We start from the raw sequence: 26,204 nt of genomic DNA, 5'->3' as shown, positions 1-26,204 counted from the left end.
AACATAATTTTGTTGTGGAACAGACTGACCTGAGCCAGAACTGGAGTGGCTGCAAGTGAAGTCTAGCTAGCAGCATCACATATACGCAAACCATCATACAACCTAGCTGCTCCACATGCATCCATTCCATCATAATCAGGTGTGATTCTATCCTGTGCATCAGGAACCTGTTTTCAGGAAGGTACACTCTCACAGAACAGAGCTCCTATGAGCTCTATCAAGTAATAGGATCCAAGATGATTTTTCGTAGTTCACTAGGAGGCCTAGCTGAGTGAATAGGAAGAGGGTATATTTCAAGCGTGCTGAGCATCACAGCGCCTAACACTTAGTTGCCTATAAAATCACTGTGATTCACAAAGCCTGAGTTAGGCTTTGTCTACACCACCATTTTCAGCGCTAAAACTTTAGTCGTTCAGGGGTGTGAAAAAACATCCTCCGAGCGACAAAAGTTTTAGCGCTGCGCTCCCAGCGATAAGCTACCACCGCTCGTTTGGGGTGGTTTTTTAAAAATTATCTCCAGGAGAGTTCTCCCCTGGTGATAAAGCGTGTATACACTGCCCATGTCACAGCGCTGCCATGGCCACGCTGTAACATGAGCAGTGTAGACATACCCTAAGGGATCCTTCTTTCCTCATTCATTGTACAGAGTCTAGGTTCCCAAGGGTATGCCTACACTGCCCACGTTACAGCGCTGAAAGTGGCAATGTAGACACAGCCTTAGACTCTGATTCACGAAGCCAGCATGCTAGGCATGGAGCTGCCTAAGCCAGCCAATGGGCAATGCCAACAAGAGGAGTATGTGCTAAACCCTGCCCCTCTCACAGAGATAAACATCCATGTCCAGGCTGCATGGAGGCACCTCTCTCTGCTATCAATTCTCAGCTGCAAAACCACTCCTGGAGTATGCTGTTTTAGCAAGAAACTGCAGGGGAGGGAGACAGAGGAGGAGCTATCTCATAACTTTTAGGCTCGTGGTTAGGGTATTCACCTGGGATGTGGCAGACCCTGGTCCACCAAAGATGGAGAAGCATCTTAAACAGAGATCTGCTACCTCTCAGGTACGTGCTCTAACAACTGGGCGATAGGATTTTCTGATGTGAGCCTCCTTGAGTCTTTCCTGTGGAAGTTGTTCCACAGTGGATAAATAATTTAAGAGTCACTGGAGTAAGGGGTCTAGATTTTGGATATCCCACATCCTGGGTAAGAGCTCTAACCACCAGATGCTCATGCTTGTGCGCTCTCTCTCTCTCCTTCCCAAATTACACAATATCCCATAGTCCAGTGGGTGACAGGCAGCTCTTCAATACCAGGAACATGTTCAGCAGTGATATGCATATCTCTATAGTATACATGAAGTCCTTGGACTGGTGTCGGGTTTCTCATTCTGTGACTCTCAGTGCTGAGGGACTCAGTGCTCAGACTATAGGCATCAAGGTCTTGCACACAGCGGCCTTTACTGATGTTAAGGTGGTTGGGGCCTATATCACTGGTGTCTACTCTACATGCATCCTCCTTCACTTCTTTCCAGTGCCCAATCCCAGAGTGAAGAGTGCCCAAGGGAGTGCCAGTTAACACTAGTTTATCCAACCTTACTGTACTCCTTACCTTTGAGTCCGAAGTCATCCACATGGATTGCCCAAGAAGAGCTGAGCAGAGTGTTCCTCTGTGGGTCCTGGTGGAGAAGGACTTACCACACAGAAAACTTATTTGGGATGTGGTTCTCTAGGCTGTATCCACCCTTGACAAAAACAGTTCCATCACAAGACAGGCATAGTTTGAACCCTGAGGAATTGGATTCTGATGCAAGTTGTGGCGATCGGCCCAAAGTGCCTTGTCCCGCTATACAAGGCAGTGTACTGGGGAACTGATCAGTTTGTGGTAAGAGATCTTCACCAAATAGGTTGGAAGAGATTTAAAGGAACCAATGTAGGGTTTCTGAAGAGAATTGTAGGGCAGACACTGGCTGGGTTCCATCTCCCTGCTCGGGCACTAAAAGGGAACTGAGGGAAGGCTGTGGCGGCCCCATCCATTTTGGCCCTGCATGGAAACATGATGCATCTATGGTCTTGGACACTGGCATTCAAAAAATCCTATCTCACGTACACGAGGCACATTTGCATCTTACAGGGGGCTCCACACAAACACATCTAAAGAATCACCTCATAATCAACGGCAATGCTACCAGGATTCTTTGTTTGATATCACAGCTTTACTCAGAGAATGACAGCTAGCAAATGATCCATGAGTTATTAAAAACACAACCTTGTGAGAAGAACAAAGTGAAGACCATTAAGATCAGAAGGAGAACTTCTCTATTATTACTATACCTTTACAACTCATCTTTTCAGGAGACTAAGTTAACGTAGTTCAGTGTCTTACATACTGGTGAATACATAGTGTGAAAAATTCTGTCTTTTTTTCCTTAATCCATTATCTATATTCCAAGAACGTTTTAGGTGTGAACAATTAACATGAATAAAACATCAGCTTTTTTCATATAAAATGTCAGCACAAAAAAAAGTTATGATAGGAAAAAAAAATACTACTGCATATCTCATAAAGGGCCTGATCCATCACCCACTGAAGTCAACTGGAGTCTTTCCACTGACTTCAGTGGCATTGGGATCAGGCCCAAATTGAAAAGATCACAGCATACACATTAGGATAAAAGAGCAACTATCCCCTCCTCCAGAAAGCAAGCATAAAATTCAACCCCACCAACAATCTGTTGGATGGAAAGAACCAACTATGGATAGCCTCTCTTCCCTTCCTTACATAACTTAGTGACAAAACAGCAATTCAGGATACTCAAGATTGAGCCTGCAAAGTAAAACTGATACTCCTCCAAGAATCACCAGCCTCAGTCCTACTTCTGTCTCTGGAGAAGAGAACAGAAAGGAGATTTGACAAAGCAAGTTTACTGTATCCATCCAGATTGGCGTAGCAGTCTCAGTAGAAGAAAGCCAAAATTTTCAAAAAAGCCAAAATTGGGTGCCTCAGGTTACAACTTAAATATAGATATGAGAGCCGAAATCAGAATGACCTGATTTTCAGGAGTGCTATCAGTTTGGTAGGCTCAACAGGAGGGTGAGCCAGTCTCCTTGGGACAATGACTCTCCCATTAGCCTATAACAAACAACAAAGGCTCTGCTAAGAGGTGTCTCTCATACAAGAGTCACTGTTTTGCCTTCCTGTCTGTTTTCCCAGCAACCCTGTTGATTTAACCCAGTATAGTCCCACATCAACCATCTGAACAACAGGGTCAAAATACAGTATTTATAAACTATTAAAAAGTAGCTCCATGTCCACTACAGGAGCACCTCCAAAGATCACTGAAATCCATGCAAGTTGCAAGTGCTCAGGCACTTTTGAAAGACAAGCAATACTGATGTAGGAAACAGAATTTAGATTTAGGAGCTTAACTTGAGACACCCAAGTTTGAACATTATGGACAAACTGCTTTTAAAAGGGTCTATACCGCTCTTCAGTGCCTACTAGTTTCATAGACTTTCTTGAAAAAGAAAAAACAGAGATAGAAATAGATGCTATTGGTTAGGAAGAAGGGGGGCTGCTCAAAAAACCCAAACGTGGTTATATTTTTGTAATGAAGCTTTGATCCTGACCCTGCACCCACTGACGTTGGTCAGAGAGTTTTTCCACTAATTTAATTGTGAGTTGGGTAGAACTTGACAGATGCTAAAAACAAACACCATTTATTTCATGTGCATTATAACTATTGCTTCTATTACAGAGCTACTTGTCTAATAACTGTTTCTAACAAATATAGTAGAAATGAGCACAAAACACAAGAGTCAATACATTTCATGCCCTAGTTCTATAACATCTATACTATTCTTGGCCCAGGTACACACTTCCTATTAACAAGAACCTGTTTAATTTATTTTTAGGAGTTTTCTGAAGAGCGAAGGAATGGGAACCTGTTCCGCTAAACTGGTCATTTCCTCCATTTTACTCTCTTATAAATATATACATGCAGATCATTTGTAATTTTATGCAAAGGAGGGTTGGCTTCTTTGCCTACCTGGCACTCTATGAGCAAAAGCAGACAAAAGGATTTTGTTATTTTGAATCCTCTTGCTGCAACCCATTAACAACCATCCATTTTCTAGCAAGAGTGATATAGTCTGGGGGTTTTTTTCTTAAAGGGGCTTAAATACCTCCCTTCAAAAACAAACTTTTTTTCTTCCAAATTGACTCAAACTGCAAACTCACTCTAGCCCTCATTTAGCATGGTACCATTTGCCTTGTAGCAAGGCCAAAGGTGATGTAGATCAGGAGCAGTGCTTGAGGACTTTTTCTCTTTCACTTCCCCAGCTATGGTGTGGAAGCACTGTTCAGTTCATGCTGCTTGCAATGTGAGCAGAAAACCTACTGCCTGGGAGAAATCACGGGACTGCAGGGGATGGAGAGCGAATTGGGAAAAAGAAGCAAGAAAGGGGTAGGGCAAGCACCAGAATAAGGGAGAAAGCAGGGTAAGAATAAGGGGGATTTGAGGCAGGAAAAGGGGCACTGAGGAGGAAATTTTTGTTGCGGGACTGGGGAAAACCAAAGAAGATAGAACAGAAGAGATAACAAAAGAGGAGACAGAAAAATAATAATACACCAGAATAAGATAAAATAGAGAAAAGCCATCTGGCCAGAAACAGTGCCTCACCAGTCACAGACAGGAGACATTGCCTCAAGTAGGGCCAATTCAAGTACTAAGAACTTGCAGGAGTGATTAGGGAAGGGCTGAATCGCCTAAATTTAAGACAGAACAATATTTAAACAAGAAATGGCAAGGAAAGAGAGAGAAAAGGTAAAACATATCTCCTGATATTACAAATACTTCCACATTGCATCATATTTTCATCCTCCACAACCTAGGTTTGGGATTAAAATCCTTCAACAAATTCAGTTTCTTCCCTTGACATTTCTTCTGCTTCTGCCTACTCTCTACTCCTCCGTCTGTCTCCTTTCTCCACTTCATTCTGAATCAGCTGTAGTGCCACTTATTGTCTGTCTATACTACTGGAGGCCTTTTTGGACTCCAGTGGGTTAATAGGTAAATTAAAACACACGCACACACACACACACACACATACACTTTCAATAAAACGGTTAATATATGGGACTGGCTTCCTGCACACACAAAATTATAATCATGCAAAGCCTGCCCCATGATAGCTGTATTGTATAATAACTGAATTTCATCTCTTAATAGTTCAAACTAATTTACTATTTAATGGAAATAAAATGCCCTTCCCCTGATATTCAGTCTATTTTGATCTGTGTATCATCCATCATAATAGTTTGTAAACCTAAAAATAAAACTACTTCAATAAGATTTCATGGGAGCAAATGTGTCACCTATGAAGATCTCACTGGATGAACAGGGCCCAAGTCTTTAGACTACTGCCTCTTTGCCCACAAATTAAATGACTCAAGCTAGTTACAGGTCCATTTACCCAGCTTTGTTTGTGAGAAGTTAACAGGTGTCCAATATGCATTCAATTCTGCCACTTAACGTTTGCATTTTTATTTATAGTCTAAAACAATTTGCTGTTATTCCCCTCAACCTCCATTTATTGATCACTGTATGCTCATTTGTTGTAACAGCTAAGAACAAAGGAGTATAAGATCCCAGTCTATAACCCACCATTGTATGAATTCATCCATTATCCAACTGCAGTCAAACCTGTTTACCAGTATCATCGGTTGACATTTTTTTTTTTAATTTAAGTCAAAAGGCATGTAAAACTGTATGCTATAAGTCTGGAAAACAGAGTAGTAGCCAGGCCCTCTGAAAGCTAAAGCACAGTTTAAATCAGGTGTGAATGAAGTAATTATCCAATCTGAATAAAATTTATGGTGTACCAGTTCACAGCATAACTTTACCACGGAATTAATGACGGGCATCACCTAAGGCTTAAACATTCAAGTGTAGGAGTAAAACAACTTGGGGGAGGGAGATGAATCTGAAGAAAAGAACTGGAATCAGAAATAGAACAGTGCAAGAAGCCACAAAGTGATAAGTATTGTTTACCTGTCAGTTGACATTGATTAATCTTGTGTTCTGTGATATCACTCAGTGATTCAAACACCTGGAGGCAGCTGTCACAGCTGTGCACAGCTTCTTCCTCTAACTCCTCCCCTTCTTCTGGCCTTTTCTTACAATCTATCACCTCTCCATCTTCTGCCTTGTCTTCTAGTTTACAGTTAGCATCTGAAAGAAAATCAAGACTGTGACCTCAGGGCTTTTAAGAACAGATCCTTTTAAAAATCAGATTGGTTCTTGTTGTTACCAAGAAGCAGAAATACATTTGGCATGAGCCTGCTGCACAGGAGAAACACACTTTAGATTTTATTGCTAAATAAGCAGAGGAAACCTCTTTCCTTAACTTTTATTCTATTCTTGATGATGAAAAAAATTTTCCCTCGACCTTAACAAAGCAGCACTCTCTCCCTTTCAAACAACTCTCCCATACTTCAGTGTTAACTTTATCAATTTTTTCACAGCTTATCCAGGGGCTTTGATCACAATAAGAAAGGAAATATTACCTTTACAATTAAACAGTGTTCAATGAAAATTAAAAAAAAAAACAAAAAAACAATGAGTTTAGGAGAGTTTCTTTTCACAGTTAACTCTAGTGTTTCACAGGAAATTACCAGAATTAAATAAAAGATTAAAATAAACTGAACTGATTAACATACGGATGAAATTGTTCTGTATTTCATAAGCCAGTCTTAATATTCTATCACCCTATTACTTGATGTAGAACAATACTGTAGAAAAAAACTATGCTTTGAGTTAAAGTTATATGTATGTGCATTAACTTGGATACAATTTAACTAAAGAATAAGCTGGATGGATTCCTTTTTTTGCCAGATCATGGGAAGCTGGAAACTAACTGTTATAAATTGTAACTACTCCACAAGGACACCTTTCTCTGTTTGGGATAACAAGTGTTTTGAGGATCACTGGGACAAGTTAGTTCTAACCCCAAAATAGCAGGCATGATCCCACTATCAGGTTCTAAGTTAAATGAGTCGAGCGATCTCAGCCAAATCCCTTGAGCACAGTAGGAACCATACAATTCATTGCACTACCTCAGCTCTATAAACGACTAATGCTGGAATGAGGTTAAATGAAGAGTAATTTAGGTTGACTTTTCTTCTTTTGAGGTAGAGTACACTGTGGTGCCTTAACTATTCCTGACTTTTTGCCCATTTTACTAAGCGTTTCCCCCAAAGACAGAAATAAAACAATCTGTCTTCTCCAATAAAGCAAACTGGCAGTTTACTTTTGTTCTTCTCAGGAACCACAATTCAACAAATGTGTGTAGGAACCCACACATTTCACTACTTTTTTCCACATGGGCAGCCTCAGTTGCTTTTCAGACATTTGAGCGCGCTTCACTTTATGCAGCTGGAATAAGTCACCTGAGAAAATGAATTCTTAATAAAAACAGAGAAAGTAGTACAGTTAGGACCTAATCCTTTTCTGTCTGCTACAAAAGCCATCGTCACCACTCCTCCACGATGAGATGCCTGCAATGGTGCAGTTGCCACGAATACCAACCATTCCCTACATCTGCCACAACTGTCATGGCTCTTACCATCTCCCTGAAACCTACAATAGACACTGCTGCCCTTCAAATCATTTACCAATGATAGAGGATACTTATGCATAAACCAGAAATGAAACAGACCTGTTGTTAAGTGAGCTTCCTCACACTATGTGGCTCATGAGCTAAGCCAGAAGAATCTCTCTGACAGGATAAAGGGCAAGGTTTGTTTTTAAAGGGAATTATATTACAGAGCATCAACAAATGAGTGAAAGAAGTAAGTGTGGCGAATGGGTATGTTTGCTCTGTTAAACTACACCTACATACATGGCAAGATTCTTACAATTTTAAATTTCTTGATGCTAGAATAAGAACATTAACTCAGGCAGCTACTTCCAAATTAAGTAGTAGTATGCAGACTAACATTGCCAAAAATGATACCATCTGAACCTAGGAAAGCTCTTCTGCCATTTTTAAATTCTGGATCTGGATCTAAACAATCTGTGTACCAGTAACATTTTCCAAGTTCTTCAGTAAGCTTAACAGAGTAGCTAAAATACCACTTGGTTACAAGCAGTTCGGGAAAAGAAATAATTGTCTTAACTCTTGCAAATTGACCCCAACATCATTAAACACTTGTTGGAAGGTAGCACGTGCATATTGCATACTGTTAGTTATTCAGCTCAGGCTCCCAGTTTCATCTCATAAAACTGACAGCACTCAGGGAAATGTGGGCACTGGGTCTGAATTTTAACATGAGTATTTAAATGATGCACATAAAGTTTATACACCTGTTTGTTTTAAAATAAGGTTAGAGTCTGACTCTGCTTTAACTACCATGCTTTAAAAAAAGGGGGGGGGGGGAATTCAAGAACTATTGTTCATGAATACTGGCACTTTACAAGAATCCACCACAACACACACTCCTTAGCACACAAAAACATGAAGAATTGTTCAAGTCAAAGCTTACTACTTAGATACTAGTTATTAAAATTAAATTTATTTTAACAGTAATACAAAAGTTTTTGCTCCCATTTCTGCATTCACAGATATTACTCTAAAGGGACAGGACTCAGTCAAGCTTATTCCCTTTTGCAGCAACTTTAGAATACATGCTCTAGCCACCTGGCACATTTGTTTTTAGGTCAACACTTCAGGGGAACCCTCTGGGACCTAGGTTCAATTTTAGCCTATGACGCTCCTGTGAAATGAGTTCTGGCAGTCTCAGCCTCTCTGTTGGTGAATACATATCCTCCCTATTCACTGTTTGGAGAGACACCACCACAAAAAATATATATATATATATATTTTAAATAGGTCATATAACTTGAAGTCTGTGGGATGGTTTTCTAAATCATAACAGCAGCTGTTTTCCACCCCAGAGGTGGCTATATGTTAGTGACTGCACACATGCTTAGTTTCATCATTTGAAAAGCTCCTTGTGAGCCTAAATAAAACCTGGTTCATAAATGCAATATTCATGCAATTGCATCTTTACCTCTTCCTAATTAAGGCTAGTGCTTTCAAATAGTCTGTATCAAATACCTCTAAGTACCATAAATGCCCCTCTTCATCCTAACATCTGCAACAAACGAAGCCACAAATACTAAGATCATCTATTCAAACATCTCCATCTCCAGCACTTGCAAACACTAGCACTGTCAATTCTGTAAACTCCACAGCCATGTCCCAACTACCATCTGTAAGAAACACGGCTCTAGCCCCCACTACCACCTTACGATGTCTGCAACTGCACATGGCCTACAGCCTACATTTCTAATTATCTAGTATAGAAAGGAGGATTAGATTTGATACAGAAATAAAGTCAATTTATGAACACAATAAAAAAATCAAGGTCTGTCTTCTGTTACTGATTATGTTAACATTATTTATAAGTGGAAATTAAAAGTAGTATGATTTTCCCATTACTATGTTCTCTGGCAGGTGGTTCTGTCCTTCTCCTCTTCCTCCTCCTCATAAGGGATGTTATTTCTATAACTTGGTCTAATAAAACTGCAACTTTGGGGAAAATGAGAAATTGCATTGGCTTAAAAGAGTTGGCGGCAATAAACCCATGGACTTCAATTAATTTCAAGTATGGGATCAGTTCAACCAGCAGAAATTCCATTCTGTCCATGTAAAAATGAGGTTTCACCACATTTACTTTTTATAACCCATATAAAAGTCAAGTAAAAGTAATGAATATCTAAAAGGCATCTCAATAGACTGGCAAAGACTATCTGTATTCTTGAAACTCATCTTACATATTTCTCTCTATGCAACAAGGATCCATAGCTGATCAGAGCGAAAACGTCAAACTACCATGAAAACTGCCCAGTTTCCAATACATTTCACTGGCTTCCAAGCCACTTCTGCATGGAAAAGTGCTGGCAAAAGAAAGGAAAACTAAGATCATGTGGTTATAATTATTACCAGGCAAGAAATATTTCTGCAGCTCAGTGGTAAAGTAAAACTATGTCACTCTCTGCTCCCAGTAGTGTCCATCGCAAAACAACTGCCTCATTAAATCTCTGCAGTAAGATTAATATGCCGTAGCTGCACTACATTTATAACTTGGTACTCTATAAAAAGCACATTTAATGGTTAGAGCCAGAGCTTAGATACAAAGTATTACTATAAAAACTTCTGGCAGTGTGGATATAGTATGGACTTTCCGCACTGCCTGGATCAGATATATCTGGAGTTATTTTTGAATTTCTAGCATTAAGTTCTTTTGATAGTCAAATAAATAAATAAATAATATCTTATTCTACGATGAATGTACCAGAACACAAGATAAAATGGTAATATGAAAATGAATGCACAAACAAGATTTAACAACTCAGAGTTAATACAAAAATAAATATAGTAGAAAACTGGACCATTTCCTGACATATTATTCTTCACCTTTATAGCCCACTGTTTTTCAAATTGAAAATGTATATGGCAGTTATTAGTTCTCAAGTTAAAAAAAAAAATCAAACAATTTAGGCATAAATTTATTCCTGTGATTTAGAGAAACATTTCTTTCTGTCATTTAATTTCTTTATTTTTAAATAAAGCGTTTCACCTGCATTGCAACAAACACTAACAACAAGATGTATACAGTACTCTGGATGACAAAGTATTTTACTTAACAGCTTTAAATGTATTCTTTACAATCTAATGTGAAATAATTCAAACTATTGCCTATAAATTCCTTTTTTTTTGTTTTTAAATCCACTGATTCTAGTAATCAACCTGGAAAACCCTTAAGAAAGGAGGCCTTATAAGAGTAACTTCAGTTAATCAATGGGGCTACCCCCATGAATAAGTATTTATATAACTGTTTGCAGGACCAGGACTCTAATCAAAACCAAAACAAAAAAATAAAAAATCATTTCTTTAATTCTAGAAATCATACAAGAGGGGGAAAAGCCGTTATTGTTACAAGGAATGGATATCATAATATTAACCTACTTGCGGTACTTCTTTACAATTATTAATAATAAATTCCATGTACGTTCAGACCTAAACAAAAGGATTTATCTACACATCTCCCATTGACTTACATGAAGGGGGTTAGTGACTGGTAAACAAACTGAACAATTACCATTTTAAGCTTAAAGAAAAGGAGTACTTGTGGCACCTTAGAGACTAACAAATTTATTTGAGCATAAGCTTTCGTGAGCTACAGCTCACTTCATCGGATGCATGCTTATGCTCAAATAAATTTGTTAGTCTCTAAGGTGCCACAAGTACTCCTTTTCTTTTTGCAAATACAGACTAACACGGCTGCTACTTTGAAACCTGTCATTTTAAGCTTAAAATCATTTATAAAATAACTAGCCCAAGACAACAACAGTTTCATAAAGATGAATGCTTAGGGTTGGGTTTTGCAGGTGCACATAGTAGTTTGTTTGCAGACAAACCATCTTGGACTTTAAAGATTAATGCTTCCCTTTCAGTTGGATACATTACAAACAGCAATATTCCTGATTTTCTGACATTGAAAAGTGGGATCATTTTTTTCCCTGGGCTTTAGAAGTGCATTTGAAGTTGAAATTCAGTAAGATGAGAGCAGACCTTGAAAAAATAAATCTCACACTGTTGTAAACCAGCAAACAAGCACTAATGAAGGAATTCAGCATTACCAGTCTGTGCGGCTATCTGTCCCACACCCGCCTGCTGGTCCTCCGTTTCATTTTCTTCTACTGCCAGGAAAAAGTAAACAAACAAACAAAAACAAAAAAACACAAGATGTTAGGTGGGTAGCTGAAATGACTCATGCGTCATCTCCCTAGTTTCAGTTCTGAAAGCCAGTAATGCTTGTGCAACAGGGCAAGAGAACATTGCCTAGTACAGAATCACTGCAAGGTGCAAAACCTCAAACCAGACCATAGCACCACACTTTGTCCACAAGCATGTAGTTTCCTTGCAGCAGAGTGACCAAAGAGATCTCATGGATTAAGAAACAAGCCAAATTTCCTCTTGGATATCTATTTTCAATCCTCTGTACTATATTCTGGTACATAACTGAATTACGATCTAAGACAAGGCATGGAGACTCCACTCACCTACTCGACACTGTTAAATGGGAAACTTTTTCTGGCAAAGCGGGAGTGGGTGCTAAACCATTAGTTTCCACTAAATTTAAGATTTTTTTTTAAAAGCTACCATTACAGTTGTGAGATAGCCTTGCAAAAGTGAACCAACACAGTGCCGTCTTACTGAGGCATGGTCTACACTAAGGGGGGGATGATCAATCTAAGTTACCCAACTTCAGCTACGTGAATAACGTAGCTGAAGTTGACGTACTTAGACCTACTCACGGCGGTGTCTTCCCTGCGGTGAGTCGACTGCTGCCGCTTCCCCGTTGACTCTGCCTCTCATGGAGGTGGAAAACAGGAGTCGACGGGAGAGCGCTTGGGGGTCGATTTATCGCATCTAGACTAGATGCAATAAATCGACCCCTGCTGGATTGATTGCTGCCCACCGATCTGGCGGGTAGTATAGACATACACTTAGTCTGCAAACAGACCATACCAGCATCTTTATTATGGCTCAGTTTCCCTAAGCACACACCACTCTGGCCAGACTCACTGTTCAAAAACCCTCTGGGCAGCAGTGAAACTGACAAGAATCATGTCAGCTTCATTCTGTGACTGCTTTTGGAAGCTACCGGGTGCTGCAGAGGCAGGCATTGAAGCTATTCACAGCGGAAAAGACCCACCAAAGTGAAGATAGGGGAGGAGTCAAGGAGCAGAACTACTTCCTTATTACACTCCCAAAGGCAAGAACTCTTTGAGTTGAAGGTGCAGTAGAGAAAGAGAGTTCCTTCTCCCTTCCAGTGGGGAAAAAGTGTAGAGAGGAGACTTCATGTTTACAGTACCACCAAGTATTCAAAAAATCATCAGCAGGTGTTAAAAAATCATGAAAGTGGATATAAAATAACCTTCCCAACAGCTGTTCCCAAAAAGGGAAGTTTAGAGACCAGACAGTAGCCTTCTAGCCTTCAAGATTTGTTTTGTTTTGCTTTAAGTAGGTCTTCGCTTCTGCCTTTAAGGTATGTAAACTGGGGGACTAAGTCTTTCTGCAGAAATGCATTGATTACTTCCATCAGCAGAGGTACCAGAACCTCTCCTTACTAATGGAGGCAGCCACATATACAGAGCAAAATTTTGTTAATTTGTAATACTGTTTGAAAGGCACGTTGCAGAATTTTGAAAATTAATACATAAAAACACCTGAAGACTACCTCAAATGAACTTATTTTTAGTAAATGTACTATAGTATATTTTGTAAAAATAACTGCTGTTAGTATAGTACTCTGCTTTTAAATCTTTTCTGGAGAAATACTCTCCTGTATGAAAACTCCAAAGAGTGCACATTTTCAAAGTTCAACTTCCATACATGTTACATTAAAAAAAAGAAAGTAAACTTCTGAACAGCATATTAGCAGGTAACTTTGTGGTTAGCATCTTTTTTAAACTGTTGTTCAAGCTCTTTATGGACTCTTAGTCACAAAAGAGCCAAGTAGGTCACAACAGGCCATTGCATAAAGAACTTGCCAATAACAGTCAACTAGACTGACATGTTTTGTCAGGAAAGATGAACCCTTGAAATGAAAAATATGGTAGAGAAGAGAACAGAACAAAAACAAAAGCCCTAGAATAAGGAACCTTTATCACAGAGTTAGCCTACAAAATATGAACTAGTTACACAATGGCCAGATTCTTCCTCCAACTAATAACAATTATTTGCTACTTTGGGTAATTATAGTCCAGTTCATCCTTCTGTAGCCACAAAGTACTAAAAAGGAACCATATTAAGTCTTCTCATAGCCTGTTTATAAGAACTTTAGCCTTCAGTGTCATTCCAGTTATCATACCATGTTAAACTCACTTGGATAAACATCACCCTAAATCTCATACCCAACTTCAATGTTTACTTCCCCAAGCATTAACTGAAGCATTGTGTTTCCTTTGAATAAACAAAGGCAATTTTCAACAATATCCCTCTACTAGGGGCTTTAAGCTTTATACCAACATGAGACAAAAGCTTTTGGCTAGCAAACTACATTTAAAATAAGTATAGGAAGGATATATGGACAGCAGCAGCATATGTCAAATATTTCTAGTTAATACCATAAAAAACAAAGATTATTTATAGTCTAGTATTATATTTGTGAACAAAGGGTTTTGACTTTAGACTTTTTTTTTTAATATATAAAATATTTAGCATGGCCTACCGTAAGAATAGAACTCCGGGATAGTAAAAGTAATTGAATGCCAATAAAAGAAGAAACCTCAGGACATATGGAGAGCTAAAGCCTGTCTTTCCAATCATGTTATGTTATGCTGCTATGGCTGAATATTAATTCTAGATACTTTTGTGACATCATTATTTCAGAGAAACAATATTTTTTGTCTGAACAAAAGCCCTAGAATAAGGAACCTTTATCACAGAGTTAGCCTACAAAATATGAACTAGTTACACAATGGCCAGATTCTTCCTCCAACTAATAACAATTATTTGCTAAGTGTTTATGACTGCAGAGTCACCTGTTTTGCTAGCTGTGGAAATATTTCTTTGCTAACTAGATCAGAGAACATTGCCAGCTTCTTAAAGCAATAAACCATCAATTCCCTATTATACAATTACATGATAATTTTTTTTTTAAAAAAGTGTTTCTAAACAAGAATCGCTCATCAAAGCAATTGTGGCACTGCACTCCTTGATTGTGGAAAATTCTATTTGAATATAATATTTTTTTTAAAAGAAGATCTCAGTCAGGGAAAACAGAATTTTAGTATTTCAGCTGTCTCCACCTTTATAAAGGCTGGTGGATTTGGACTCATAACAGCATTTAAACTTTACTACAAAAATGCATTTCTACACAAGAACTTTATATATATATAAAAACGGTAAGGGCTGTTCAGCTTTGCGATCCAAGAGGCAGAGCTACTTGTTAGCCTGGGAAAACTCTGGTTTGAATTCAGACCATCCTGCATGCCCAGACTCAGAGTGTTTTAGGAAAGCTGAAAAACCAACATTGTTAGGGCTAAATCTTACTTGCCTTCTCATGCAAATAGTCTCTTTGAAGTCACTAAGTGGGGGAACAAACAGATTTGGCCCATAGATTCTGCCAGCAGAGTTAACCTCCCACTAATTTACTTCAGCATCTGCTGGTCAGCCAGGATTTCACCCCTCCTACCTAGAAAGATTGTCAAGGTGGCACAAGGCTTATGTATGTGGGGGAGAGTTTATAAAGCTAACAGTGGAAGAATTCACATCTTCTGCTAACTAACCGGGCTATCCCACATGGAAGGGTCAGTCTGTTAGTATTAGTACCCCAATTAATAGAACCAGACAGCAGTGGTGCATGCTTGGGGAGACCTCATATGGAAAAAGGAATGGATGAAAATAGAAATGTGGGAGTACTATGAAAAGGTGCATTTTCACTGAGAGGGAATCCTTTATGGAGAACAGAGGCTCTGATTTATGGCCTTTGAGCTATTACAAACTATAACAAAATAAAAGCTACAGATAATTGAAAAAAGACTATTTTCTTCTACCATGGGTAGGCTAATAAATTAAAGAGAGAGAGAGAGAGAATACATACTTCCCTGAATGTCTGAGGCTCTTTTCAGCTTGTTAAACAAAGCAAGAGAAGCCACATATCCCAAAATATACTATAAACAGACTGTTATTGATTTAGTACCCTTCCTAAAAACATTTTATTTAAGGGATGTGAAACAAAACAAAACGTAACACAACAACCAAGATTGCTAGGGGCATGAGAAGATCTGATTTACAATATAAATATATATATTTAACTTATATTTTGCATTTCCTATAACTCAGTATAACTTGCCATAAGCTTAACATTGGTACTTGAATTTAAAACTTATCTTCCACAAAAGTATTCTTCCTATGATGATTACTTTATAAAGCATGCATGCCATCTACATATTTGAATAATATCTGCAGATAAGTAAGAGGCACTAAGCATATTAGCATAATCAATATACAATTTACAGAGCTACCCACAGAATAGAAATGAAACATGTGTGCCATTATATTAGTATCTAAAAATTACTGTCATTTCTGGAAGTATCTTTCTGCTTTTCCTCTCTCTTCATGTCCACGTACAAGCCAAGAAGAGATACTTATTGCCACCATCTATGCATCGATATTTAATATGATCAGGTAGATTAGCCACACAGCAGAGGCAAATTTAACAGTCAGTACTGCAAAGTGCTAAGCCTCTCAAATCCCATTTAAATCAGTGGATTTTGTGGACTTGCACCACTTTGCAGGGCCATGCCTTTAGAACATATTTTAATAAAGGTTCAATTTGTATGGGGAATGCCAGCTGAAGTCAATAAAGAGTTATAAATGTGGAATAAATTGCAGGATCACACCCTAAAGTAGTTCCTCTTGTTTATTCTTTCTCCACTTCCTCTACACCATTCATACTTTCTTTAAAAGTCATCATCAGCCAAATTTTCTACATAGACATAGATACAAGCACATACTCTCACTCCCACTGGTGCCAATGAAAATCACAAATGTGACTCTGAGGGGACAATACAATGCTACTTCAGTGAGGTTAGCAAACATATAAAGTACATTACAAAACTGTATTAAGACATCTTGTATTCTTATTGGTCAGTAACCATCCTGATCAAACACCAGACACGGTCTAATTTTCTGAACCACCTTAAACAGTATCAATACACTTCCACTGAAGATAAAAGAGGCCTTGCTCTAGTGTATCAGCTAAAATGGGGGACGGAGGAGTTCATAAAATCAAACGTCTCAAAATTACAACAGGTCACTGCATGAGTTGAAATATGGTGCACTGCATTACTTTCTTCTTGTCCTTCAAGCCACTGCCAAGCATTTCCAACGCACCAATGGCATCAGAATCTGAAGGCACTGGAATCTGAAGCAACGCTGATTTGTTCTTTCATTGACTTGTTCTTTCATTTGTTATATGACCCCTCCCCATAAAAATGATTCACATAATTAGTCATTTGTGAAGACTGGTGTTCATAAAATTGAGATTCCACTTTACCAAAGAAGCAAAATTTCAAGTGTCATTTAATACTTTTTGATAAAATTGTAATAATCCTATCAATAAATATATACATATATTTGAGATTAAACTGAACCCTTCCTTTCTTTTCCAGTGTTGTTGCATACTCTGCCTTCTATTATTTTTAAACTGTAATGTAATGGTGTTTTCTTAAAGCACAACTCACAAGTGTAAAGGATTCTTGGGGGAAGGGGTTGTTTAAAATAATAGAAGTGAATGCTCATTATTACCACCAACCCTTCATCCACTCACACCTTCTTCTTCCTACAGATAGAGGCTGCCTCACACCTCTCCTGACATTCTTATCCATTTTACACACTCTCCTCTCCAGCCTGTTCCTCTATTGAGCTTCTTTTCAGTTACTCTTGTATAAAGGCTAAACTGGGAGCAGTGTGTGGCACCCAATTCAGCTGTGTTGGTTGGATAATATTATTCCTATGCTGAAATAGTAGTATTTTCTTAGGCAATACTTAAAAAGATAACCTTTCTGGTTAGGCACATTTAAAAGAAACAGACACACACACACACCCCTTTGGACCATTCTCTTTCAGCCCTCATATTTTTTATTCATGGATGACAGCGTCCCAATGTGACACACTGAATCATGTATGGAGACAGTTACGTCTATGGAATATTATGGGTGAGGAAGGCAGAAAAGAGACTCCTTCCAACCACACAGAATTCTAGTGTCTTTCTAAACTTAGAACCTATTTTGTTTTCAGGACAGTTAGACCAGTTTTGTGTACTGACCTTGCCTTCCTAATCTCTCATCCATGAGCAAATACTTGGACTATATTTTAAAGTGTTTTTGTTGGTAAGTTGATAACAATACTATGCATTTTACAAAGTGCCATTCATCCAAGAATCTCAAAGTTTTTTTATAACATCCCTCTGAGGCATTATTATATCATCTCACAGATAACGGAACTAAGGTGCTGAGGGGCAAGTTCTCACTTTATTCCACCCCTTTTGCAGTTATACAAAAAGAAGTCAAACTGTTGCAATTCCACTGATCTCGCACTGGATGCAGTCCATGCAATGAGAACAGAAACCCTTGCACACTGCAAAGCACTGTTCTGCATCATCCTGCAGGAGGGTATGGGAATGTCACTGGAGAACATATTTATGGATAACCAGTCCAGAATGATAAAAATCAAGAAGTGAAAAGAATATCCAAGATATTTTTTGAGCAGTTACAAAGCCCGTTATAAAGAAAAGGAGTACTTGTGGCACCTTAGAGACTAACATTTATTAGAGCATAAGCTTTTGTGAGCTACAGCTCACTTCATCGGATGCATTTGGTAGAAAAAGTCCCTCTGTTTTTTCCACCAAATGCATCCGATGAAGTGAGCTGTAGCTCACGAAAGCTTATGCTCTAATAAATTTGTTAGTCTCTAAGGTGCCACAAGTACTCCTTTTCTTTTTGTGAATACAGACTAACACGGCTGCTACTCTGAAAGCCCGTTATGTAATAGTAATGGTTTCAGAGTTCAGATTCCTCATAATACATTACAACTACATATAAACCATACGTTCTCTCTCTCTTCAGTAACTTCCGTAAGGCATAGGTGATGAGGTACATGGGCACAGGGACATAATTAAGAATTTAGGTTATTTTTGCAGGCTTCTACCTGCACCTGTACGTAGGAAATAGGGGATTAATTAAATGTTTCCCAGAAAAAGCTGAACTCTTTTAAAGAAAAGCACACTTGAAGCTATGGATCACAGAGGTTAGAAACAGAAATAACCAGTGGCCAAAATGTTTATCAGGGAGTTGCTTCCACGGAATTCACTTCTTTGTTTTACGATTTTGTACATCACCTTTTGTTCTTCCTCTTATCATTCTTGTCTTTTACTTTTCTGCAACCAGAAAAGTACTCAGTGCTTACTCCCCTTCCTCTCTTGATTTACATGTGTATTTGGCTCACTAGCCTTTTCCACTCAATCTATTCAACAGCTTCACCTTAAATCACAAGACATAAATCTTTTTCCCAGGCTCTGGCTCTTAACTACATAACCCAGCCACTTCCCAGAAGTCACACACAAAGGCCAATAGTCAACCATTTCATCCACCTATTTTTAGGATGATAAAAAGTTGCATTGAGCATACATCTTGAAGTCCCTGTTGTTCTGGGATTAGAGGATCAGAGATTCCAAGGAACATAATTGGAAGGAAGGAAGTGGAGAATAACTAAAAGAGATAAAGCAAACCCTCCTCCTCCTCCCCCTCCCCCTGCAAATCCACCACACACATTAGTACTATCAAAAGTTAGAAAATACGTTGATGCCATTAGGAAAAAAACCATAAGCTTTCTCTCCTCCCACCCCAGGGTAATATACTTCAGAGCCAGAGCATGTTTTGTTGACCAACATATAGCCTAGACTTATCAAGGGCATGGCCTCATAATGTCACTTAATGTGATATGTGTAAAAGAAATATTTTAAAATGAAGGGCTTTTTTCCCTGTTAAATCCCTTCAAGACATTAATCAGTCAACAATGGAAAGTGGAACATTCTAGTTTTACAAAAGTATCCAGAGTGGGAAAATAAAAATCTCACTCAGAAACCAGTCATCAGGGATGTTGTTTTCTGATGTTCATTAAGAAGGTAAATACAACTGGAGATAAAGAAGTTGTAAGTTTTACTCCAGATCCAGGACACTAAAAATTGGGGGCAACACTGAGATTCTGAATATTTTTCCCCCACTGCTTATTTTTAGTAGGATATAAAGGTGTCAAATTCTTCTTCACCTGGGGGTATTTGACCAAAGGCTAGCACAGCCAGATTTAACACATTTCTTTCTAGTTACCAATAAAGAAAAAAAAGTGATGCAGTATCATTAAACAGCAAAACAATTTGCACACCAAAGAATAACAATAAAAATGTACTACATCAAATTAAATATATTGTAGAGTTTTAGAGATTCGGAAGGAAGGGGTCAAACCTTGAAAGATACCATACTTATTTAAAAATGGAATAATATTTCAGATGAATTACTAATGCAAACAGTAAGCCCTCTCTCCGTTCCCACTGAAGTCAGTAACGGGGGGTGGTGGGGGGAGAAGGGAGAGACACTTGCCATTAATATCAGTGGTGCAGGATTCAGGATGTTTTTAAAATGTGGATAACTGACAAGACTCCTATACTTAAGACTATACATAGTAAAAGAAGTTGAAGTGTAAGAACAAAAAGCTGCTGTAAATCATGCACAGTGGGCGTTCTTTAATCTACAGTATCTCTCCATTGAAAATAAATGTTATGCACATCCCAGAAGAATACAGGCCACATAATAAATTAAATCCTGAAAAACATTTTTCTTCTTCTTGTACCTCAGCATTATGGAGGGAAAAAGTCTTCAAAAATAGTAAAGGAATGCAAAAAAATAACTTTTACGGTAAAAAAAAAGAGTTTGTACAATTTTAACTAGTACTGTAATATTAGAGGAAAATACTCCCGATTTTAACTTCTTTTCATGAGGGTACTAACAGCATCTTACACAAAAGAAACTGAAAGCAGAATTTTTGTAACCAAACTAAAAACCCAAAAAAGCAGGTGGACTGAATGAAAATGCTAATTGTAATGCGTTGTAATAAAAATACCCCCAAGATCAGCCCAATATTTTTTTGCTATAGTATAGTCCCCAGGCATATGGCTAACTACTATCTGATCATTATCCTGGCTAAAACTAAAGCTACTGAAGTTTAGGTGGATTCATATCTAACGGAATTTCTTTCATCTCTAATAATTGCTAAACTAGCATAATTCTCATACTTGAAGTGGAATGTGATGCATGCTAAGAACCCAAGTTGCCTAAAATTAAAGTTAAAACAAAAACAAAACTCACTACTGAGCTCTGTTTTCAAAGATTCATCTTTTGTCAGACTTCTATGCCAAGTGTTGTATATGATTTAGAATTATTTAAAAGCTTCCCTTATACTATCTGACTACTATAAAGAGCAACTGAACAACTTTAATGTTTATGTTTCAATTGCTTTGTAGTAAAAGCATTGCACAATACTTTTAAAACCACAGTCCAACAGTTCAATTCCTTTCAATACCGTTCCACAGTCCAACAATATTTCAATACCTTTCCACAGTACAACAGTTCAATCATACACAATTTCTGCTAGAACAAAATGTAGTCCCCACAAGGGGAAAAAATAAAATTATATATATTTGAGCATAATTCTGATTTAATTGAAATAGGATAAGAAAGTTGCATTTTCTCCATCTCAAGTGGGACTAATACTGACTTGACACTACCACAGGAGCCTATGAAAAATGCCAAATACATTTCAGTCAAAGGCTATATCTACACTACCATGATAAGTTGACCGACACTACACAACTCCAGCTATGTGAATAACGTAGCTGGAATCAATGTACCTTAGGTCGAGTTACCACGAGGGGTCAACAGGAGAAAATCTCCCATCAGTTTACCTTACTCTTCTCGTCAGGGCTAGAGTACAGGGGTTGACTGGAGAGCGATCAGAAGTCGATTTAGCAGGTCTTTACTAGACCCATTAAATCAACTGCCAATGGATCGATCTCAGAGCATCAATCCCAGCTGTATTGTAGACCTGCCCAAAATGTTGAGGTTTTTCCTTGAGATATCAGTATTCATACCACATTCTAAGTCAGTGTTTCAAACAAAAAAAAACATTTAATCCAGAAGATGTCTACATGAAATTCTAACAGGCTTGGGGAGGGAGGGGATTTAAATCCTTTTCTCATTTACAAATACTTAACTAAAAAAAGGTAGAAAGGGTTTTTTACAAAATTTGTGAGATTTCAATACTGAGGCATGCATTTCATAACAAAGAAATTAAAGCTATCAAACCAGTTACACAGAATGAATTACAGGAAAGCATAAAACCTTTTAAGAAATCTTAGATCATGGTGGAACATGTTATCCTACAGGTCTGCATATTAAGAGCATCTCTTGTTGCAAGAGTTAGCAGCAACTAGAAAACCCAAGCCATACTTCTAGACTTCAAAACCTTTTAAGGAATTTTTATCTAAAGATTTCAGCCACATGGCAACTAACAGTTTAGTTCGTAACTATTTACAGATAGAAGGTTTCCAAGATACAAGGTCACCTGCTCCTGAGAAATGGTCGATTAGATTTGCACTGGTCCCAGAAAGCAATTGGATATCATTTTTGTAATCCTGAAGTTGATAAATTCAGTTATAAACATTAGACATGTTAATGAGAATTACTTAAGGGGGGAACAACATTTTTTTTTAATGATACATGGGAATAATCTGGCAAGACAAAAAAAAAGTAACTATAAATAGACTGTACTATAACATTATAAGATGGTCATTTTAAATCCCTTTGAAATTTGATTTGTTTATGTATGCTTTTGTGTTCAATGTCTAATATTTTCCCTTTTTGGGTGGCTAAATAAAAGCCAACAATCCACTCATGCATCAAAACAAATGGTTTTGCTTTTCAGACCAAGTGGAAACTTATGAATGTTTTGTTCCCTCCCTATAAAATGATTATGCCAGAACCTCTGAGATCCTGAAACCAGGCCTTTCAGAAAAAAAGTTCTTTGGACCAGCCATACTGGAACTTTGAGTTGAGTTCAAAGGAATCATGCCAATAGTAATTGCTGTTTTTGTTTATGCTAGACTGTCTGCGGATTAGACTATAATCAATCTAATGAGTAACATCCAGTCCACGTAATTTAGAGGTTGTGCAGTGTGGGGGTGATAAACATTCAGCTAATTGAGAAATTAATAGAAGTGTTACTGTTTGATGGGGATTTGAATGTTAAATTCTTTCTTAACTATTGTTACTAATAAAGCTACCTTTTTGTTACAATAATCCACTACCCTTCTATCTTAAATACCAATATTCCATAACATCTGTGCCTTGTATACAAGAAATGTATTATTTTTTCAAATTTATTATAGAGAACTAGTCACATTAAATACACACATAAATACGGGGGATGAAATTGATCATTTTCATTCACTACCAACTTTGCAGAAGTTACAGTTGCAAATGCAGGCAAGAGGGAAAGAGTACCTTGGTTTTCTCAAAAGAGGGCACAACTCTAAGAATCGCAGGGCATTGCCCTGGTATCATTTCAAGATACATGCCTGTTTTAGACATAATATACGTACATAGTACAGTGAGCAAATTTTTTCCTTCTCTTCTTTCTAGGACCTAAACATTTAACAAATTAAGCCACAGAACTATAAAACTGGGTTACTAAATATCAGTACAAGGAAATTCATTTTGAAGTGACAAAGAAAAAGAAAAATGCTTAAATAAGTCCTCAGAGTTCAATGTTTCTACTAAATTTGCGGGACTATACCAGCTCCCTGTGGTGGCTTATTTAACACCTAAAATTTCTAGCGATTTTTCACACACAACTTTAGCCTAATGGATATTACCTGACTTTGGTTGAGAAGGATGGGATTTAAAGACACATTAGGACTGCCTTTTCATTCAAATTCTCTAATAAATATCTGTTTTTTTTCCCCACAGACGACATTGATGACTACATTTTCATAGCATCCATATATTTCTAAACAAATCATTTCTGATCAAAAAAACTTTTAAGAATAAAACACAAATACCTCCAAGTGAAGAGAAAAGTGTCAGTAACCTAAGTGTGATATCTTACAGAGTGTGCCAAGTTATAAAAGGGTTAGCCATTCAAGAGGCCAATTTAAACAAGACAACTGAATTGCTCTTTACCCCTTGGCTCCTTAGCTCAGGAGGTCCCAAGTACAGCATCCTGAATACATTTAGGACAATTCTGGCCCTCAAACATTCTGAGTTTAAAAAGGAATATAAATGACCAGTCGTCCTCCCCCATCGTCTTCTCTTTTGCAACTTAGTTTGTTTTGTAGCTTTCACACTTGTATATAGCTGACCTCCACTACCTCCCCTCCCTTTTTTTTTTTTTTTAGGTATGTGTTTAAGATTGTTTTGATCACATAGGAAACATACAATAAGGATCCCTTTCAGAAAACTCACCATAAGAAATGGGATAGATAAACTAGCAAAATGAAAAATAGGTCAAGACTGATAAGTTTGATGCAACTGATTCTAAGTATATTAAAAACAACCTGGCAGTTTAACTTCTTTTTAAAGATTAATTCACTTAAGATATTCAAATTAAATATCTTGTTTTAAATGTCTCTGGATGGAGAATTATTTGCTCACCTATGCCCAAGCATGTATTTACATATCCCTGAAGTGCATGGTATACAGCTTTTCATAAACAATGATAGTCTTCCTTGTGCTTAGGTAAATGTTTTTAAAATGTTGGGGGAAGTGAGGGGGGAAGAGGTAGCTATTGTTTGCCCTGCCTTGTTTCTCATTTATGTCAAGAGCTGGTACCAGTCAGTGAGAGTTACTAGGATAATTAGACTAAGACTATAATTACCAGCAAACCAAAAAGAGGAAAAAAAGCAAACAGAAGAAAACTAATTCACAAATGTATTTTCAAAAAACAAAAGACGTTTAGTTATTAGTGAGTTCTTAACACCCACCATTTCAAATGAACATTACTTTCATGCATTCAAAATACAAACTCCCCAGAATTCAACTGTCATTTTGTTTTATGTATTTACCCGCCTTGTGTCACTATTCCCCTAAGATACAGGTTTCAAATTATGTTATCAGAAATGACAGCTGTGTCAGAAATATCTTTTAAACCTTTTTCCATCAGAAAAAGTTACTAAGTATATGACAAATTGCAAATTTACTGTGTATCTCATGTTTTGTTTAGATGTGGAAACAGTACTCATGAATTTAAAGAGCTTCTTTATATAGATGTATATAATAGTTTAATTTAGATGAGAAACAGTTTGGAAAAACTGTTTACTTTTAAATTACAGATCTTGCTCATCTCCTAATGATTAAGCTACTAATCATTAAAAAAGAACCTAAAATCAATGTTGCATTTAGGTTTCTGTTGAAATTCTAACAAACAACATTTGCAATGTTACTCATAGCTATTGTTTCGTCATTAAAAATTAAGATGAAATATTTGATGGACACAGCATTTTCAATTTAAATGCTATAAAAGAATCTTTGACCTTCCCAGCTGATTCATGCTGCTCTCCCGTCTAGAAATCTTACAATCAGATTGTCCTCAGCTCAGAATATTACTAATCCACTCAAAAATGGACACCATTCAAGAAAAATAAAATGGGAAAATGAAAAAAGTCAGCTATTTGAACAAAGGCCACCAAGAATGACAATCTGCTTCTCAAGGATAATTACTGCTGCAATAATTACACATATGATGATTGATTTACTATTTGTATTTTTTTACTAGAGAAATAATTAATATGGCACGATGCACATTTCTTCACTGTTTCTTAAGTGTATAGTATACTGTCACTAAAACCCCAGCCACTCCATCTGAAATCTAGGATTCTGCAATTTTCTCATTTTAGAAAATCTTAGGCTACTAGTACAAAAAGCAGATTATGCTCAGACCTACACATAAAATGGAAGCTGAATTTTTGAGTTAATTTAAGTGTTATTTACAGAAAGGCACTTTTCAGTCTGTAAAATGTGAAAGTAGCACACATACACATGCTTGTATAAATTAACATGACGAAAACATGGTCCTATTCTGACAGAACAATTTACACCATTTTCCCATTAATTTTGTGTTTCTTCACCTGTACCAGATTTTTAAGTCCAACTCTGTATTTGTTCAGTTCAACTTTTCTAACATCTTATAAATATGACCCACTGAGGCCCTACTTATTGGCCACAAAAATCATACGGACATGTAAATAAACCCTCAGTAGGGAAGTCCAGAACTAAACCGACGCACAACCAACAAAACTTTGTCAATTCATTTTAAAAGATAAGTGAAGAGCACCACATTTGTTCTTTGCATGCTGATGAACAAAAGCATTACTGAACTGTACAAACTTCAGTAAATTAAATATATGACTGAAAAAGAATGCAAGACAGCAAATTCAAGACACTATCCCCTTTTGGAGGTAAAAAAAAACAAACAAAAAATAGAGCCTGATCTAATGCCCACTGAAGTCGACTGAAAGACTTT

General features: G+C 37.4%; 1 protein-coding gene across 19 annotated transcripts in view; it reads right to left on the bottom strand.

Moving 5' to 3' along the window:
• The window catches only part of ZNF521 (zinc finger protein 521), a 267,984-nt gene that overhangs the window by 238,573 nt on the left and 3,207 nt on the right, over nucleotides 1-26,204 (bottom strand). For 9 of the 19 annotated variants that reach the window (XM_043507969.1, XM_043507953.1, XM_043507957.1 and 6 more), the window contains 2 exons: nucleotides 11,702-11,761; nucleotides 6,047-6,226 (listed from right to left, as the gene is read on the bottom strand). Coding sequence is in view for 15 of the 19 variants with exons in the window: in XM_043507953.1 (XP_043363888.1) it covers nucleotides 6,047-6,226; nucleotides 11,702-11,761 (240 nt within the window). In the remaining 4 variants the exon portion in view is untranslated. Of the gene's footprint in view, nucleotides 1-6,046; nucleotides 6,227-11,701; nucleotides 11,766-26,204 lie in introns of all 19 variants that reach the window. The other 10 variants (XM_038390425.2, XM_043507963.1, XM_043507962.1 and 7 more) reach the window with 3 other exon arrangements.

The sequence above is a fragment of the Dermochelys coriacea genome, chromosome 2, assembly GCF_009764565.3.
Source record: "Dermochelys coriacea isolate rDerCor1 chromosome 2, rDerCor1.pri.v4, whole genome shotgun sequence".
Lineage (NCBI taxonomy): Eukaryota > Metazoa > Chordata > Testudines > Dermochelyidae > Dermochelys > Dermochelys coriacea.
The sequence above is the reverse complement of the archived record's forward strand: the minus strand, read 5'-3'. Positions and strand labels throughout refer to the sequence as shown.